The sequence below is a fragment of the Mya arenaria genome, chromosome 10, assembly GCF_026914265.1.
Source record: "Mya arenaria isolate MELC-2E11 chromosome 10, ASM2691426v1".
Taxonomy (NCBI): domain Eukaryota; kingdom Metazoa; phylum Mollusca; class Bivalvia; order Myida; family Myidae; genus Mya; species Mya arenaria.
In genome coordinates, this window is record NC_069131.1 from 38212418 (window position 1) to 38233750 (window position 21333).

Below are 21333 nucleotides of genomic sequence, written 5' to 3' on the forward strand. Positions count from 1 at the left end.
ACTGGCGGATAATCCATTCCATATATGTAACGCTATAGACTCAATAACTCCACTTGCGTCTTAAAGCGAACCCTACATGTACCATTATGACCTCAATAACTCCATTTGCCTCTAACAGCGAACCCTACATGTAACGCTTTAGCCTAAATGACTCCACTTGCCTCTTACAGCTTACCATACATGTAACAATATAGCCTCAATACCTCCACTTGGTTCTTACAGCGAACCCTACATGTAAAGATATAGCCTAAATAAATCCACTTGCTTTTTTCAGCGAACCCTACATGTCACGCTTTAGCTTCAATAACACCACTTACCTCTTACAGCGAACCCATCATATAACGCTTTAGCCTAAATCACACGATTTGTCCCTTACAACGCTCCAGCCTAAATTACACTACTTTTTCCTTACAGCGAATCCTACATGTACCGCTATAGCCTAAATCACACTACTTGTTCCTCACAGCGAACCCTACATGTAACGCTTTAACCTAAATAATTGCCTCTTACAGCGAACCCTACGTGTAACGCTTGTAGCCTAAATTCCACTACTTGTTCCTTACAGCGAACCCTACATGTAACACTATAGCCTAAATTATTGCCCCTTACAACGAACCCTACATGTTACGCTTGTAGCCTAAATTACACTACTTGTTCCTTACAGCGAACCCTACATGAAACGCTATAGCCTCAATTACTCCACTTGCTTCTCACAGCTAACCCTACATATAACGCTATAGACTCAATAACTCTACTTGCTTCTTACAGCTAACCCTGCATGTAACACTATAGCCTCAATAACTCCACTTGCTTCTTACAGCTAACCCTACATGTAATGCTATAGCCTCAATAACTCCACTTGCCTCTTACAGCGAACCCTACATGTAACGCTATAGCCTCAATAACTCCACTTGTCTCTTACAGCGAACCCTACATGTAACGCTATAGCCTCAATAACTCCACTTGCTTCTTACAGCTAACCCTACATGTAATGCTATATCCTCAATAACTCAACTGGTCTCTAACAGCTAACCCTACATGTAATGCTATAGCCTCAATAACTCCACTGGTCTCTAACAGCTAACACTACATGTAACGCTATAGCCTCAATAGCTCCACTTGCATCTTACAGCGAACCCTACATGTACCGCTATAGCCTAAATAACTCCACTTGACTCTTACAGCGAACCCATCATGTACCAGTGTAGCCTAAATTACACTACTTGTTCCTTACAGCGAACCCTACATGTACCGCTATAGCCTAAATTACATTACTTGTTTCTTACAGCGAACCCTACATGTACCGCTATAGCCTAAATTATACTACATGTTCCTTACATCGAACCCTACTTGTACAACTTTAGCCTAAATTACACTACTTGTTCCTTCAAGCGAACCCTACTTGTACGGCTGTAGCCTAAATTACACTACTTGTTCCTTCAAGCGAACCCTACTTGTACGGCTGTAGCCTAACTAACACTTCTTGTTCCTTACAGAGAACCCTACATGTGCCACTGTAGCGTAGCCTAAATTACACTACTTGTTCCTTCAAACGAACCCTACTTGTACGGCTGTAGCCTAAATTACACTACTTGTTCCTTACAGCGAACCCTACATGTACCGCTCCAGCCGACTGCCCGGCCAATCATTGCAATCACAATGGACGCCAATGGACATGCGAGGCGGGTACTTGCCACTGTCACCGCGTACAATGAGTTTTGAAAGACATGTGTGTATAATAAATACATATAAACATAAAACGTTAGATGTTTTGTTCTATTTATCCAATCACATGTTTATATGAAAACTGGATATTGTCGAAGAAGATTATATGAACCTTCCATGGCCGAGAGTGTAATTTAGGTTCATCCTAACCCGGGCGTGGGGTGTTTTGCGAAAATGTTGTTTACCGAGTATCCGCAACCCACCCTGCGCGAGGGTAAATATGAACTTAACTTACACGAGCGGTTATGGAAGATGCGTTTCCTCCCACCTCAGTTAAACAAAGAATGAAAAAAATGTAAAAGAAAATTGCTGGAACTCTTTTGTGCGTAGTGAAAATAAATGCGTATAGATATGTGATAATTCGTGGTTGTCATGGATATGCGCGCAGTGATTCAGATTATGTTAAAAGTCAAATCGGTCTTCAAATAGTTATAAGTGGAGACTGCAGCATTATTTCTTGAATGGTGCGTAAAGACTATTTTTATGGTGTCATTTGAAGCTAGAAATAAAAAATAAGCATTTTAAATATTGCCATACGACAAGGTTTACATGAGTCTTCAACAAAGGAGGTAATTGCATGATGAAACTAAAAAAGGTGTTCCATTCGGGTACTTGTTTTATCTTTGCCCGTGGCCAGGATAAGAATTTCTAGAATGGTTGAATTTTTGGATCTACTTATCTGAGGTGGGATAAATTTTCATTACCCGAGCGGACGTTTTTTTGTGGAAACAAGGTTTAACGAGGTGGCATTAGTTTAAAAATGTTTAAAACAGCTGGCATTTGTTTGAAACGTTTTAAACAGCTGGCATTAGTCTGAAAGTGTTAAAGACAGCTGGCAATAGTTTGAAAGTGTTTTAAACAGCTGGCAGTATGTTGAAAGTGTTCAAAACAGCTGGCATTAGTTTGAAAGTGTTTTAAACAGCTGGCAGTAGGTTGAAAGTGTTCAAAACAGCTGGGATTAGTTTGAAAGTGTTTTAAACAGCTGGCAGTAGGTTGAAAGTGTTCAAAACAGGTTGCACAAAGTTAAGTGTTCAAAACAGCTAGTATTAGTTTTTTAATATTTCGTAACAGCTTGCATTAGTTTGTAGATTCTCATAAAGATGACACAATGTGAAGAGTATTCAAACAATGGTCTAGGGAATTAGCTGTCTGTTTTGCCTCCGCGTAATCAAATCACAGATCTTTGAACTTAATCCTTATCAAATTCGAACGCACGCAAACAAATTTCAAACAAAGGATGCGGATTCCAAAAGTATCATTTTTGTTAAAGCTGCACACTCATATTGGCCGATTTGATGTTTTTGTCTTCGAATGAGCACTTTGTATGCGTTATTGTCTAGAAACCAGATATACAAAACTGCTGATAAAATATCTGATCGCAGATATTCATTTTTACTTTCGAAAATTGATGTTTTACGTTTAAGAGCCTTACTTACGCTTAAAGAAAAATGAAAAATTTCGCGAGTTTTTCAAACAATTAGGAACTGTATCATTGTGCGTTATTTTATATGACTGAATTAAAGGCATTGGTACCAAAATCAGCTGATTCGAAAGCAAAGACCAAAACAAAACGCCAAAAATGAGAATCTGTGAGAGTGCAGCTTTAAGAAAATTACTTATACTAGGATACTGTGGGCTGTTTGAATAAGAATTGTAGTCGCTATTAGTCGTACATTGAAAATGTTGTGTCATAGTTTTATAAATATGCTTCTTATCTGAGTGAATTAAACTTTAGCCAATATAATATTAAAAATGAACACAAAGTTCAAAAATGAAAAAAGTTATATCATTGTGTTGCCGTTGGGTAGGTTTATACTGGCCAGCGTTCATGTGGCTTAAAATGCAATTAAAGGGGGAAAATGCCCCAAAAAGAATTTTTCATATTTGTGGCGTTTAATATCTTCTGTGTGTGAAATAGAAAGTATAGAAAACCAAAGATGATTCTTAGGTAAAATGATGAAACGTGTAAAAAAAAGTATGAATTTCTGGAATTTGTTTTTATCAATAAAAATACCAGAATAACTGTATTTAATAGACATTATATATCACCATCACCTACCCCATGGGCAGAAACAATGATATATCGTGAAAATGTGATACTTGGGGTAAAATGTTGAAAAACGTAAAGAAAATTATGAATTTCAGGATTTTGTCTTGATCAAAATTAGAATAAGCAATACATATTTAAGATAATCGAATTTTAACGATTATAATCCTTTATTAATATGGCCTCACATGACAGTATGCAATTTTGAAAATAATGCGTCGATATATGGAGGAAGTGCTCTCTGAAAGGGAGAACCTTTTGAAACACGAACACCATCCGAAATTTATATAAAAAAAATATGTTCGATTAAAACTGCTCATTTATAGAAAAAATATGAATATGAAACATTTAAGACACATATAATTATCCCAAATGACATGGGCTGTGTTCAAAAACAATATTAGATTTTACTTAATTTCAAAATTACAATCCAAGTGATATGATTGGACTGTAAAAATAACTAACCAATGAACTGATTAGAATTACTGAGGCATGACTAATAACACGGATAAGAACACTATTGATTACTGCCTTCGGACAGCTATTACATATCAGTTAAATCTAAAAACAATGTTTGCTAATCGGGTTGTGATGTAGCTAATCGGAGTGCGTAAAATTAATAAAAAAACAAGTTTTAGAATGATTTGAATGAACATTCCTAGAATATGTGGTCTAATGGTTACAATCTTGACTGTCGATCCAGGTATCGCAGGATCGATTACCCGCCGCATCGCTAAAAAAGAAACCCCGAGTGCAAGAATAAATAAACTCAACAACCACGCACCAATGCATTGATTTGTGCACACCGGATATGCATTTCCGGGAACTTTTGCGTGCTGGAAATTTGTATTTGGCAACCCATCCATGCTATATCACGCCTACCAACGCACCACTTCTATTTCCTCTTATTATCTAGATTTTGCAATCTGAAATGTAACATTCCACTCATTGCATCATTAAACAATAGTGCACATACATTTTGGTGAAATGTAAAAACATCATTTTCAACGTCATCTTTTTTTCGGAGGTTTGAACTTTTAGATATGCAAGAAACAAATTAAATCACGTGTTTCCTGTTTGCATTAAAAATCCGACCCTCGGGCATGATGTATGGCGATTTGTCTTGATGAGATAGATATTTGAACCAATTTTCATGAAATCCTCCTAGTTGTTTAGGAAATATGGATCGCTTATCATACAAACATGAGTTGAACAACGACATCAATATATAATAACGTTCACTATGGCATTTAGGGTTAGATAGACTTCTTCGACAGTGTTTGATGATTGCTCAAATATTGTCTAGGTCCACAATTTTTGAAAACGTTAGTAACGCGATTCACTAACATGCTGTAGCGTGATTGTATTATGAACATAATCATGTATTGCTACCAATGTATTATATAAAGGTTAAAATATCCGTCAACTTATGTATCAGTTTCTATTTTTATTGACTGTTCCGGAGCGGGCTCGCTTACCACTACTACCAGAATATTTTTCATACTAAAATGATATTTTTTCTCTCTGTAATTTCGGTATCAAAGATTAAAATAATTATAAAACATGAGTTTTCAGATGCATCACCGGGAAACATATTTTTGTCCAAAACCATGAGTCTCTTTAACACTCTGAAAGAGAATGTATATTGCAGTATAAACCCAGCAACGACTCGTGTTAGTTCTATACCAGATTTTGTAGCTGCCAACCAAATTGCACTAAAACAAATTTTAAACAGAAACTGTTTCCAGTGTCCATTGAAGACATGTTTCCCTTCATATTCCCAGACGAAGTATTCACACTACTTTGTCCAGCAAACCCAAGTCCTTAATGTACTTGTACTGGTCGGGGATTTCCATCAGGGCCGCTAGCGCAACGGCCGCTTGGGGGTTCCGCGCGCCTTGTTTCACTTTGTTAAAATCCACAAACTGGAAATTGTCAAACTTTCGCTCTGATATCTTGTCATCAAAGTCATTCATCATGTCCCAGGGTCCGTCCCCTACCCCTGAAAATAGGTGAGTCGTGAAATGCCCATGCCTCGTGTACCAGAATTCTGTAATAGCGTTGTTCAGACCAGTACGACAGTTAGATACTAGCATGTAAAATGCCATTTTCAAAATTAGATGGAGCATTATATTCCGAAACCAAAAGTACAGTCGAACCGCGTTGGCTCGAATTCATAGGAACCGGCGAAAATGCTTCGAGCCTCTAAAAAAATCGAGGCAAGCGGGAGTTATTACCGTTAGTTGAAAGAAATGGGTTTTTAACATCCAATTCGAGCCAACGATGAATTCGAGCCAAACGAGTTCGAACCAATGTGGTTCGACTGCAGAATAGAATATAATGTTAAAACTTTAATACAATGGACATACAAGAAGAAAGTGAAAGTCGTCCTTTACAATATATTTACAATATGGACAATATCGATATACTATAATCTAAATATAAGGATTGTGTTATTGTTTTCAAATCTGTACCTTTTTATTTAAACTTTAGAGACACTTGCCTCCTTGAGGTGTATGTATAATGTATCTCACTATAGCAAACATCTCCCAGTTATAACGGAGATGAAAAGGGACAACTCAAAGGTATCGGTTACCTTTCACCGATTTGAAAGAAAGAAATTTTAACACCCACTGTGAGCTATATTCATTAGCATTTTTACAATTAGTGGAAGACGCACACTCGTGGCCATAGCTTGCAATATCGATCAGTGAAGGTCAAAGTTTGATTTAATTATATAAAACATAAGTCTGTTTTAATCGTATTATGCATATACTGCCTGGCCGATATTTTCTGACCGATACTGCCTGACCGATACTCTCTAATTGATCCTGCCTGACCGAAACTGCATGACCGATACTGCCTGACCGATACTCTTTGACCCCGCCCGACTGATACTCCCTGACCGATACTGCTTGACCGATACTCTCTGACCCCCACCTGACCGATACTTCCTGACCGAAACTCCCTGACCGATATTTTCTGCCCCTGCCTGATCAATACTCCTTGACCCTGCCTAATCGACAAGCCCTTACCGTGTCTGTACGATACTCTCTGAGCGATACTGCCTGACCGATACTCCCTGACCGATACTGCCTGATCGATACTCTCTGACCCTGCCTGACCGATACTCTCTGACCCTACCTGACCGATACTACCTGACCCTGCTGGATTGATACTCCCTGACCTCCCTGACCGATACTGCCTGACCCTGTCTGACCGATACTCCCTGACCGATACTCTCTATATCTGCATGATCGATGCCCCCTGACCCTACATGACGATACTACCTGGCCCTAACTGACCAATACTACCTGGTCCTGCATGACCGATACTCTCTGACCGTACCTGACTGATACTACATAGTCCTGCATGACCGATACTCCCTAACTCTACCTGACCAATACTCTTTGACCCTACCTGACCGATACTACATGGTCCTGCATAACCGATACTCCCTGATTCTACCTGACCGATACTCTCTGAACCTGCCTGGTCGATACTTTCTGACCCTGCCTGACCAATACTCCCTGATCCTGCCTGATCGATACTCCCTGACCCTACATGACCGATACTCCCTGGCCGATACTGCCATCTATGCTCATGGTAGGGAAACATACAGATGCCCAAATGATGATGAACACGTTTCCCTGAATCCCAATTATCAGCAAAATGTTGCATTCCTACGTAGCATTTATGTCGTAATTAATGACGTGGTTTACACACACTCATTATCGAAGCTACCATAAGCTCTAAGGCAACTTTTTCTCTCACCAATGACAACGATGGAAAGTGGAAACTCGGACGCCTCCACGATTGCTTGGATGTTCTCCTTTTCGTCTGTCACCTGGCCGTCTGCGACAATTACCAGTATGTGGTACTGCGCAATTACCGGAAATAAAAGTCAGTCACTTGTGAAATGCGTCACATCATTACATTGGCAATAGTCACTAGGAAGAACTGGCGTTGTAATGATAGAAACCAACTTCAAAGTTGCACTCATGCAGATTTACCGTTTTTCAACTTTTTTATTTAAATCTTGGAAAGAGAATTTTTTTGCGTTCATATCTGCAAACCAATTATAAAAAAAAAATTGTTGACAAAAGATCAGATCGCGTTCGAAAATCAATGTTTTATTGCTTATACCGTTACTAACGGTTTAATAAAAATGAATAAAGCATCAATATTTGAACTTAAATATAAAAATCTGCGATCTAAATTTTCGACAGCAGTCTTATATAACTGGTTTCCATGAATTTTCGCAAAAATATGGCTCGTTCCAAGACAAAAAATAAAAATAATTGTCAAAACGTTTAATCTGTGAGAGAGCAGCTTTTACGTAGAACATTAATTATAACATGACGGCGACCATATTTGACTACAAGATTTGATTATATTTCGGTTTTTTATTTACGCAAGACAGACCAAATGTCTATAGTCTCGTTGTCTTTAGTTAATACGTTAAACTATTGTTAGCCATGTTCAGTCCTCAGCTTACTGACCTTTTTATTAGAATGAATATAGACAATCGTAACAAATCGGCAATCTCCGGCAAGCTACGGAAAATACTTCAAGATATACGAACATGTGATGAGGCCGCCGGCGATTAACTCATTTATCATTACGCTAAGTAGACCCACTCAATAACAATGTACTGAAATGATTTTTTTTTGTTTAGTGTCCTAATTTCGGTTTGAAGAAACATGGAAAAATATTACAATTAAAAGTAAACAACTCAATACTCTTCGCAATGGATTCAATTTAAAATTCCATCGACGGTTTAAACACATACACCAAGTTTCAATATTGACGCCGCTATGATGGACTATTGTTAAAGACACATAATATTTCCGAGGTCATATCTATTGGATAATGGTCGAGGCTATGATCCACCTCTGTTGTCGGATAGTCGTATTCAGTCAAATCAGTAAGGCTTCATTAGGTAATTATTATCTATAAGGATATTCAAAGAAACCAAGAGGAGCCTGATACCTGTCGTTTGTCCTTGACGATATCCACAGCCTGCCGTATGAGGGGGGCAAAATTGGTCGGGCCTCCCAGCTTGATTGAGGGAGTCACTTCCGTGTATACGTCCAGGACTTCCATAAAACCGTCACACTCACCCTGCAGGAAGAACGCATTAATTAAATTGCATATCTTTCTGTAAAAAAATTATTTAGAAATAAAGGGCAAATAATTGTTTGTTTACATCGGTTGTGACTCGTGGCGACTCATGTGAGAACCCCATTAAGTCACGTGATTCCTCAACCTGAATTAGTATCATTCCAGAATCTCCTGATTTTAGTTTAAACTTATTTATTTTAAAACGATAATATGAAACAAGTTATTACAACATTGTATTAATCACTCTCGTTGGCACGATTTTACGCGAGAGTGAGGTATTGTGTTGTGGGGAAAACTGGAGTACCCGGAGGAAACCCACTTGTCCGGCTTGGTGAACACAAACCAAAGTCACATGCGCCCAGGCCGGGAATCGAACCCGGGCTGCTTAAGGTGACCTAAATATCCTGATTTTGATACTGTTTCCCAAATGAATGCCATTTCTCCTTCTCCTGCTACTGCTTTTGTCAAATTGAGTTTGTGAGTTTGTTTCTTGTTTCTTGTACTGCATGACACTATATACTCTCATAGTTTTCTTTCTTCTATGATCTTCTACAACTTTGATAACTAATGGTGATGTTCCAACGCATTCAGAACACCTCGGACATTTTCCATCAAAAACAACCTCGGATGCATTCGGAAGTCTTCGGCCATTTTTCATCAAAAACAACCTCTGATGCATTCGGAACTCCTCGGCCATTTTTTTTTAATCAAAAACAACCTCGGATGCATTCGGAAGTCTTCGGCCCTTTTTTCTTTTAACAAAAACAACTTCGGATATATGCCGGTACATCAGTTGAAGTAGTTCGTGAATTATTGAATTACATCATTAACTAAATGTAGTGTTTAAGCTTGTACTTGTAGATCTAAGTTTAAATTGATTGTCAGTGAAGTGTATTATTGCAAACATCTACTTGCAGCGTTGTTAAAGTGTACCGATTTCGGACAATGTAAACCGCCCATAACCATCCGTGGTTGTTCTCGATAAAAATGGCCGAGGAGCTCCGAATGCCTAGGATGTATATGAACGATTCACAATGTTAAAAACTAAACATTCAACTACGCTGTAAGTAGATCGCGTAGTAAGTTCAATTAAGCAATTAAACCTAATGAATTAACTCTTGTGAATCATCATTATTTATGTAACGAAAATCAATTTGGACTTTGTAATACACAATTAAAACACTGCAATATAAAATTTCACGGGCTACTTCAACTGATGTACTGGTATACAGCCGGGTATGTTTTCGATGGAAAATGGTCGAGGAGTTCCGAATGACATCAACGGGTATAAACCCATTATAATTGGAACAGTTAAAACGCCTGCAATAGCTACTACAGTAAAAACTCGATATCTTAAAATCGTTGGGACCTCGTGGAATACTTCGAGATAACGAAAATTCGATATATCCGAAATACCAAATATCTCCAACCGAACCCAACGCATTCGAAATCATTTTGACATACCAAGACCATCGATATAAAAGAAATCGACATAGCGAGTTTCGACTGAACTAATTTAATGGTTGTTGCTGCTTATCTGAACAAATGGTCTGTTGCTTCTACGAAACTGTAATTTTTGATTTTTTTCTTAAAGTTAATTTTTCTTTCAGGTAATGACGATATTTATACTCACGTCCTTTTTGAGCGGAAATATTCCCTTGTCCTTAACAATCCTGTCTCCAAATCCGTACACCGGGATGATTCCGTCATCATCAAAAGGTTCCAGCGTCTCTCCAAGTATACAAATAACCTGTAACAATCCTTAAAGGGGCTGTACTCCGTATGAAAAAATAGCGAAAAAAAGAGAAAATTGTCGAAAACCGACATAAACTTGGCATCGATGTGTACAATGCATTGAAACTTACTTACTGAAGTACCACATAGTTTATAATGTATTTAAGTTTTAATAGCAGGTATTTCGTATTTTTCCATTAAAAAATATTACTGGGTATGTCTACCAGGTAGATTTCATTCCTTATGCGTGATTGGCTAGTCGGTGTTATTACCGAGGTAGGTGTATAGCTTAATTTTGTCACCCAAATAGAGTAAGCCGTCGTTGCTCAGTGGATACGACGCTGGACTGCAATGTGTACACGGGTTTGAACCCGGTCTCCGACACATTTTGTTTTTACATTTTGGTACTTTTTTACAATTATGATCCCTAGAACTGTCATTTACAACCCCTAGAACAATCGGTAGGAAACCCCTAGAACTGTCATTTACAACCGCTAGAACAATCAGTAGTTATTAATAGAACTGTCATTAACAATCCCTAGAACTGTCATTTACAACCCCTAGAGCAATCGGTAGGAAACCCCTAGAACTGTCATTTACAACCGCTAGAACAATCAGTAGGAAACCCCTAGAACTGTCATTTACAATCCCTAGAACTGTCATTTACAACCGCTAGATCAATCAGTAGGAAACCCCTAGAATTGTCATTTGCAACCCCTAGAACAATCAGTATGAAACCCCTAGAACTGTCATTTACAATCCCTAGAGCTGTCATTTACAGTCGCTAGATCAATCAGTAGGAAACCCCTAGAACTGTCATTAACAATCCCTAGAACAATCAGTAGTTTCAGTTATCTTTAATACCGTGCACGATAATTTCGAGTAATCCCACTAGATGATACATTGTAATTAGAAAGGCCGTGGTAATAATCTAAAAAATATTGCTATTTATCTACTTATCAGTCTGTATTTATTTATTTGTTAATGCATTTATTTGCTCACTTATATATGCAATGCACTTATCGTCGTATAAGTCAGTTACGGTTACTCGTGTTTTTCTTCTTACAGACGTAATTTAAGAAACCGTTTCGCTAAGACAAAGACCAATTTCGCCTCGGACAAAATTGGTGTTCGTTCTAGCGAAACAGCTTCTTACGTCTGTAAAAGGACACTTTTGAGGAAAATCTCGTACTGTATCTATTACGTGTAATTAAACGTGATTTAAACAGAGTGTTTCTCCTACAAACTGACCTCCTGGTAAGGGTTGGTCCTGGACGGCTGGACGTCGTGGAGGGACAGGCCATCATACGTGTCCTTACCCTGCATACGGTTGCTCAGCGTGTAGTCGATACCTGGATGATAGTACACGTATGAGTACATGTAGTAGGGGTATCTGGCTAACCCTGATTTAAATGCAGAAAATGATGATAAGAATATTGAATACGATAATGAAGACGATATTGAATACGGCAAATACTTCGTAACTGAAACACTGCTGTTACTGCTGCTACTGCTTCTACTGCATTTACTGCTTGTGGTGTGTGGTGCTGGTGGTTTTTACTGCTGGTGGTGCAGGTGGTGCTGTTGTTGTTTTAGTTTTGTTGTTATTGTTAATGATGGTGGTGGTGGTGGTGGTTTTGATGATGATGATGATGATGATGATGATGATGATGATGATGATGATGATGATGATGATGATGATGATGATGATGATGATGATGATGATGATGATGATGATGATGATGATGATGGGAGTGGTGGAAGTGTTGATGCCTACCAAATATAAGGCCACACTCCTTTAGGCCGACGTTTTGTATGGCGGTGGTAACCTCCTTGAGAGTTTGGAACTTGTCTGCAATTGTCCGGAACATGACTTTCTCGTCAACATCCTCACACTCGCTCATCGACTCCAGGAACACCGAACGCCTGTAATCGAGACGAAAGTTGCGTTTGAACGACGACTTTTCAGGTCACGAGTAAACACTCCCACCACCTTCCCTTCATCCCCCAAACCCGTTATAACCGTCGCTTTAGCAGTCCAGGACCTCCGCATGAAATAAACATTTTTGTACAACAAAAAACAATAACATTTTTTTTTCTGTATAGAAAAATAACCCCAGTTATTATTGTATAGAGGGATACTGGGTCATTTTAGTATGTCGTACCAGCCGCCTTGAACCAGGGACGGTGTTGCCTGATATTGTTTAAAAATTAAAATGTTAAATGTGGTAATAAGAGAGTGTTGCGAAACTTTAGTTGTACTTGTTCGTGTAGCCTGATTGCAGTTGACCTAATATTTGTCTTTCAAGGACGGATCCGATTGGAGAGGGGATTACTCAGGCACACAACTTTTTGACATCCGGCCGTCCCTACCAAAATGTTAGCACGGGAGTTGGGGTATTTTTAATCAATATCTAGTCCGGAATGCGCGTATAGTATAACTGTTTTCTCCGATATTGCCATAAAGAGTAAACTTGGACTATTTTAGGGTGGTGCGCACCCTCCCCCTAAATTCGCTATTAGTGCCGGTAGGTTCACAAAACCCTGCATTAAAGCTGCTCCCAATGCTCATGATTTTGAAGATGACAGCACGGTCCACCTTGTATGAGCCGAAACGTCGTCAAACAAAATTCCGTTTTTTTAAGAATTTATGTAGCTGATATTTATTTTATTAAGATTTTATTTCAGCATACGTACCACAAAACGTCATCTGGGCCGACAGCGCGTTACTATGTTGCATTTTATCCAGTTGTTTCTCGCTATGCTATGTCATGCTATGTTATGCTATTCTAATCAAGGCAGCAAATAGAAAGGTTTGCTCTTTCAAATGGTACCAATTAAAAATGTTGCAAGTAGTATAAAAAAGATGGGACCAGTCTACGTAATTATTAATCGTCCCTCGAACGTGTATGAAATAGATCACACATTGAACAAATTGTGAATCAACTAGATTGACACGCCGTGTCCATGATCAGCATTTTTTTTGTATACGTGTTGCGAGAAATATCTTAAAGGCCTAGTTTAAGGAATGTGTGGCATTTTAATCCCCTGCTGTGCATCTGCACTGGTGTCACAGTAGGGGCCAATTTCCTGTGTATTCGTTTCATTGTTCAGGGGCCTTTAGGGTCCATTTTCATTATAAAACTTCTAAATCTGCACAGCAGGATACGCAGATCGGAGATCTGATAAGAGGGATCAAGGCAAGTAGATAAAGATTAATAAACAGAGGTTGAGTACTATACACAGTTGAGCGGTGGGGTGGGGGGGTAGGTCACTTATAGAAGGCTTAAACTGCATTCGCTAACACTCTAACTTTGTAGTTGTACTCTAACAGATTGACCGTTTTGACAACATTTCTTTTGTCTTGTAATAAACCAAATTTTGCGTAAATGTCTGAAAACCAGTGATACAAGACTGCTGACAATAGATCAGATCGCAGTTATTCATATTTATGTTCGAAAATCGCTATTTTATGGATAAAAGCGGTACTAACGCTTAATGAAAAATGAGTTTTTCGGGAGTTTTCCAAATAATTGTGATATGTTCTAATGTCAGTATTGGTTAAAAAATCAGCTGATTCTATGACAAAAACTAAAAATTGTCAAAACTATCATTCTGTGAGAGTGCAGCTTTAAGGCGACAGTTTTAGTCAGCTGCGGTTAAGCATAGCAAAGCTACCTTAAACAAGACGAAATCTTAAACAAATTCACGACTTGCCTTTTAAGTGATATAAGACCATAGGCCATGTATAAACAATGAACTTAGCGTTGATTGAAAAGTGTGCATTTATCAAAAAAAGCCTTAAATGATATTTTAAGATATCGTTGAGTGTATTGAAATATTTGCTGTATACTGTATTTTTGCAAATTTGAAAAGCTACATGTTTTATACCTGTAGTTGATACGCGAATTTTAGTTTCATCAATAAACTCCACATCGAGGGGCGAAAGCGAAAAGGTTCTACCTTTTTCTTTATTTAATGTCACTTAGAACCTTTTCGCATAAATCCATCGATATGTACAGAACATTTCACAATAATGTTATACATACTGAGTACATTACCATTCAAATTTGAGTTTAACCTTGTATACACATAGGTTAATATAGTCCATAATTATGAAGTGAGTTTAAAAACAACCCGTAAAACTCAGCATAATAATGGAGTGAGTTTTATAAAACGACCCGTAAAACTCAGCATAACTTGAAATGGAGTGAGTTTTAAAGTCAGATAAATGATGGAAGTTAATTCTAAATTAACCCTTTAAGCTTTAAACGCATTATCATTGAAACATAATCTATAACGTTTAAAATCTTACCTTCCAGATTTCCTACCTCCGACCTCGCCTGCCATATATTAAAGTTGACAAAATTCAAATCTCACTGAGTTGAACAATTCCTTTATCAAAAAGGAAGAAACAAATCCTTTCTTATCACGAAAGATAGGTTTTTGTCCAAAATCAGATACACTTTAAATCAACCGTTCAACATTTGTAGCATTGTTTATATTCAAAATACTATTGACAATTGAGTTTTTTTATAATTTCTTAAGTTACAGAATTAACCAGAGCGAAATATTTAGCGAAAAATTAACTTTAAACTGTGTTTTAAGTTTAACACGGTAAAGACAAGATCGGTATTACATACCTGATAAGATAAAAGAAAAAAAACGTGACCTGTAACAGTGAAGTACGGAAGCGTATGTCGTACATACAGTGAATGTTGTTATGTAGAGCTGTCGGTTTGTTATGAAAGCGTATATCATAAATAGTGGTAACACTATCATGTGGTCTAGTCGGTTTGCTATGGAAGCGTTTATCATATAAACTGGTGATTTGGTCAGGAAGCCTAGTACTGATGACGTGGTCACGTAGTGTATTCGGCTTATTATGGAAGCGTATTAAGTATATACTGATGTTGTGTTCATGCAGTCTTGTCGGCTTGTTATGGAAGCGTATATCGTATATACTGATTAAGTGATCATGTCGTCTTGTCGGCTTGTTATGGAAGCGTATACCGTATATACTGATTAAGTGATCATGTAGACTAGTCGGCTTGTTATGGAAGCGTATATCGTATATACTGATGACGTGTTCATGTAGTCTAGTCGGCTTGTTATGAAAGCGTATATCGTATATACTGATTAAGTGATCATGTAGACTAGTCGGCTTGTTATGGAAGCGTATATCGTATATACTGATGATGTGTTCATGCAGTCTAGTCGGCTTGTTACGGAAGCGTATATCGTATATACTGATGGTGTGGTCAGTTAGTCTAGTTGGCTTGTTATGGAAGCGTATGTCGTATATACTGATGATGTGTTCATGCAGTCTAGTCGGTTTGTTATGGAAGCGTATATCGTATATAATGTTGGTGTGGTCATGCAGTCTAGTCGGCTTGTTATGGAAGCGTTTATCGTATATACTGATGATGTGGTCATGTAGTCTACTCGGTTTGTTATGAAAGCGTATATCGTATATACTTATTAGGTGATCATGTCGTCTAGTCGGCTTGTTATGGAAGCCTTTACCGTATATACTAATTAAGTGATCATGTAGACTAGTCGGCTTGTTATGGAAGCGTTTATCGTATATACTGATGATGTGTTCATGTAGTCTAGTCGGCTTGTTATGGAAGCGTATACCGTATATACTGATGATGTGGTCATGTAGACTAGTTGGCTTGTTATGGAAGCGTATACCGTATATACTGATGATGTTGTCATGTAGCCTAGTCGGCTTGTTATGGAAGCGTATACCGTATATACTGATGATGTGATCATGTAGTCTAGTCGGCTTGTTATGGAAGCGTATACCGTATATACTGATGATGTGATCATTTTGTCTAGTTGGCTTGTTATGGAAGCGTATACCGTATATACTGATGTTGTGTTCATGCAGTCTAGTCGGCTTGTTATGGAAGCGTTTATCGTATATACTGATGATGTGTTCATGTAGACTAGTCGGCTTGTTATGGAAGCGTATACCGTATATACTGATGATGTGTTCGTGTAGTCTAGTCGGCTTGTTATGGAAGCGTATACCGTATATACTGATGATGTGGTCATGAATTCCAGTCGGCTTGTTATGGAAGCGTATACCGAATAAACTGATGATGTGGTCATGTAGTCTAGTCGGCTTGTTATGGAAGCGTATACCGTATATGCTGATGATTTGTTCATGTAGTCTAGTCGGCTTGTTATGAAGGCGTTTATGGTATATGCTGATGATGTGGTCATGTAGTCTAGTCGGCTTGTTATGAAGGCGTTTATGGTATATGCTGATGACGTGGTCATATAGTCTAGTCGGCTTGTTATGGAAGCGTTCATGGTATATACTGATGATGTGGTCATGTAGTCTAGTCGGCATGTTATGGAAGCGTTTATCGTATATACTGATGATGTGGTCATGTAGTTTAGTCGGCTTGTTATGGAAGCGTTTATGGTATATACTGATGATGTGATCATGTAGTTTAGTCGGCTTGTTATGGAAGCGTATACCGTATATACTGATGATGTGGTCATGTAGTCTAGTCGGTTTATTATGGAAGCGTATATCGTATATACTGATGGTGTGGTCATGTAGTCTAGTCGGCTTGTTATGGAAGCGTATATCGTATACACTGATGATGTGGTCATGTAGTCTAGTCGGCTTGTTATGGAAGCGTATATCGTATATACTGATGATGTGATCATGTAGTCTAGTCGGCTTGTTATGGAAGCGTTTATCGTGTATACTGATGATGTGGTCATGTAGTTTAGTCGGCTTGTTATGGAAGCGTTTATGGTATATACTGATGATGTGATCATGTAGTTTAGTCGGCTTGTTATGGAAGCGTATACCGTATATACTGATGATGTGTTCATGTAGTCTAGTCGGTTTATTATGGAAGCGTATGTCGTATATACTGATGATGAGATCATGTAGTCTACTCGGTTTGTTATGGAAGCGTATATCGTATATACTGATAATGTGGTCATGTAGTCTACTCGGTTTGTTATGAAAGCGTATATCGTATATACTGATGATGTGGTCGTGTAGTCTAGTTGGCTTTTTATGAAAGCGTATACCGTATAAACTGATGATGTGTTCGTGTAGACTAGTCGGCTTGTTATGGAAGCGTATACCGTATATACTGATGATGTGTTCGTGTGGTCTAGTCGGCTTGTTATGGAAGCGTATACCGTATATACTGATGATGTGTTCATGTAGTCTAGTCGGCTTGTTATGGAAGCGTATACCGTATATACTGATTAAGCGATCATGTAGACTAGTCGGCTTGTTATGGAAGCGTTTATCGTATATACTGATGATGTGTTCATGCAGTCTAGTCGGCTTGTTATGGAAGCGTATACCGTATATACTGATGATGTGTTCATGTAGTCTAGTCGGCTTGTTAGGGAAGCGTACACCGTATATACTGATGATGTTGTCATGTAGCCTAGTCGGCTTGTTATGGAAGCGTATACCGTATATACTGATGATGTGGTCATGTAGTCTAGTCGGCTTGTTATGGAAACGTTCATGGTATATACTGATGGTGTGGTCATGTAGTCTAGTCAGCTTGTTATGGAAGCGTATATCGTATATACTGATGGTGTGGTCATGTCGTCTAGTCGGCTTGTTATGGAAGCGTATATCGTATATACTGATGGTGTGGTCATGTAGTCTAGTTGGCTTGTTATGGAAGCGTTTATCGTATATACTGATGATGTGTTCATGCAGTCTAGTCGGCTTGTTATGGAAGCGTATATCGTATATACTGATGGTGTGGTCATGTCTTCTAGTCGGCTTGTTATGGAAGCGTATACCGTTCATTTTGATGATGTTGTCGTGAAGTCTAGTCGGCTTTTTATGGAAGCGTATATCGTATATACTGATGATGTGATCATGTTGTCTAGTCGGCTTGTTATGGAAGCGTATATCGTATATACTGATGATGAGGTCATGTAGTATAGTCGGCTTGTTATAAAAGCGTATACCGTATATACTGATGATGTGGTCATGTAGACTAGTTGGCTTGTTACGGAAGCGTATACCGTATATACTGATTATATGGTTAATTTACTCTAGTAGGCTTTTTATGGGAACGTATATTGTATATACTGATTGCGTGGTCATGTAGACTTGTCGGCTTGTTTTGGAAGCGTATACCGTATACACTGATTATCTGGTCATGTAGTCTAATCGGCTTGTTACGGAAGCGTTTACCGTATATACTGATGATATGGTCATGCAGTCTTGTCGGCTATTTATGGAAGCGTATACTGTATATACTGATGATGTGGTGATGTAGTGTTGTCGGCTTGTTATGAAAGCGTATATCGTATATACTGATGATATGGTCATGTAGTCTAACTGGCTTTTTATGAAAGCGTATACCGTATATACTGATGATGTGGTCATGTCGTGTTGTCGGTTGTTATGAAAGCGTATGAAGTTTATTCTGATGACGTGGTAATGTAGACTAGTTGGCTTGTTACAGATGCGTATACACTGATGGTGTGATCATGAAGTGAAGTCGGCTTGTTATGAAAGCGTATATCGTATATACTGATGATGTGGTCATGTAGACTAGACGGCTTGATATGGAAGCGTATATCGTATATACTGATGATGCGGTCATGTAGACTAGACGGCTTGATATGAAAGCGTATACCGTATATACTGATGATGTGGTCATGTAGACTAGACGGCTTGTTATGAAAGCGTATATCGTATATACTGATGATGTGGTCATGTAGACAAGACGGCTTGTTATGAAAGCGTATATCGTATATACTGATGATGTGGTCATGTAGACTAGACGGCTTGATATGGAAGCGTATATCGTATATACTGATGATGTGGTCATGTAGACTAGACGGCTTGATATGAAAGCGTATACCGTATATACTGATGATGTGGCCATGAAGTCTTGTCGGCTTGTTATGGAAGCGTATATCGTATATACTGATGATGTGGTCATGTAGACTAGACGGCTTGATATGGAAGCGTATATCGTATATACTGATGATGCTGTCATGAAATCTTGTCGGCTTGTTATGGAATCGTATACCGTATATACTGATGATGTGGTCATGTAGACTAGACGGCTTGATATGGAAGCGTATATCGAATAAACTGATGATGTGGCCAGGAAGTCTAGTAGGCTTGATATGACAGCGTTCGTCGTACATACTGATGATGTTGTCATGTAGTCTTGTCGGCTAGATATGGAAGCATTTACCGTATATACTGATGATGTGGTCATGTAGTCTTGTCGGCTAGTTATGGAAGCTTATACAGTATATACTGATGATGTGGTCATGTAGTCTTGTCGGCTAGTTATGGAAGCATATACCGTATATACTGATGATGTGGTCATATTGTCTTGTCGGCTAGTTATGGAAGCGTATACTGTGTATACTGATGATGTGGCCATGTAGTCTTGTCGGCTAGTTATGGAAGCGTATACCGTATATACTGATGATGTGGTCATGTAGTTCATTCAGCTTGTTATGAAAGCGTTTATCGTATATACTGATGATGAGGTCATGTAGTGTTGTCAGCTTGTTATGGAAGCGTTTACAGTACATACTGATGATGTGGTCATGAAGTCTAGTCGGCTTGTTATGGAAACGTATATCGTATATACTGATGCTGTGGTCATGTAGTCTAGTTGGCTTGATATGGAAGCGTATATCGTATATACTGATGGTGTTGTCATGTAGTCTAGTCGGCTTGTTATGGAAGCGTATATCGTAAATACTGATGATGTGGTAATGCAGTCTAGTCGGCTTTTTATGGAAGCGTATATCATAATTATATACTGATGATGTGGTCATGTTGTCTAGTCGGATTGTTATGGAAACGACTATCGTATATATTGAGTATGTGATCAGTATATTCGATGTTTACTGCCATAAAAAGTATATATTATATACACCTACATAACAAACCGATTAGACCATCAGTAAATACAACATACGCTTCCATAACCAACCGATTAGAATTCATGACAGCCTTTATCAGTATAAACGATTTATACTTGTATATGATATCACATACTCGACGATAAATTTATAAAATGTGACTTTTGAAATCACACGATGGTGTAACTAGAGCCGGTCTTAAGCCATAGTTAGACATACAATTTAGTATATTAAAAAGGATATGGATCAATAAAATCGTAAACAAAAATATCGAGTAACCAGAACGGATCTCCTTTTTGAAATTATATACATAATTTAGACACAGTGGCTTGATGACAGAGGCTCATTTAACTCATAATAAATCAGTTCAACTAGCCAAAATTATATTTTACACATACCTGAACATGTATATCATCAATATAATACATTGCTTTAAACATAAAATGAAATTTGACAAAATTCAAAAGTACCCTATACTGTAACATAAAACTGAGGCTTGATTACGACTTGTTTACGACTAAAAAATGATTCATCATCATCATTCAAGGTTACGATCACTTTCTACACTTAGCGCACCCCAGTATGATAAAACGCGAGATAACAATGTTGACATTAAGTAATAAACATTTACATGTATTGAAAACAAGAAAAGAAATGCACGTAAGTGAAAATGAAATCGCGCATCATTTTTATCGATATGGAGGGTAGTTTGTTCTTTTAAAGTGACACTCTTTTTCAAAATCGATACGTACACATATATAACAAACATTAATTTTAAGTGATACATATTTACA

At 38.1% G+C, this 21333-nt stretch overlaps 1 protein-coding gene across 1 annotated transcript; it reads right to left on the reverse strand.

Annotated features, from left to right (window-relative positions):
- Positions 1 to 5206: 5206 nt before the first annotated feature.
- Positions 5207 to 15097, reverse strand: LOC128204257 (copine family protein 2-like). Its single transcript, XM_052905661.1, has 7 exons — positions 14946 to 15097; positions 12408 to 12556; positions 11882 to 11982; positions 10530 to 10646; positions 8765 to 8896; positions 7547 to 7652; positions 5207 to 5774 (listed from the first exon to the last, which is right to left on the reverse strand). The coding sequence occupies exons 1-7, from the start codon at positions 14978 to 14980 to the stop codon at positions 5566 to 5568; spliced, it is 849 nt and encodes a 282-aa protein (XP_052761621.1). The 5' UTR covers positions 14981 to 15097; the 3' UTR covers positions 5207 to 5565.
- Positions 15098 to 21333: the final 6236 nt, after the last annotated feature.

What these genes read in the sequence shown, in the direction of transcription:
- LOC128204257 (XM_052905661.1), bottom strand. Translation starts at nt 14,980, where the DNA reads ATGGCAGGCGAGGTCGGAGGTAGGAAATCTGGAAG. An exon ending in GGAGGTAGGAAATCTGGAAG is followed by an intron (nt 12,557 to 14,945) that starts GTAAGATTTTAA and finishes TCTCGATTACAG; the next exon opens with GCGTTCGGTGTTCCTGGAGT. An exon ending in ACTTTCCATCGTTGTCATTG is followed by an intron (nt 5,775 to 7,546) that starts GTGAGAGAAAAA and finishes ACCTATTTTCAG; the next exon opens with GGGTAGGGGACGGACCCTGG.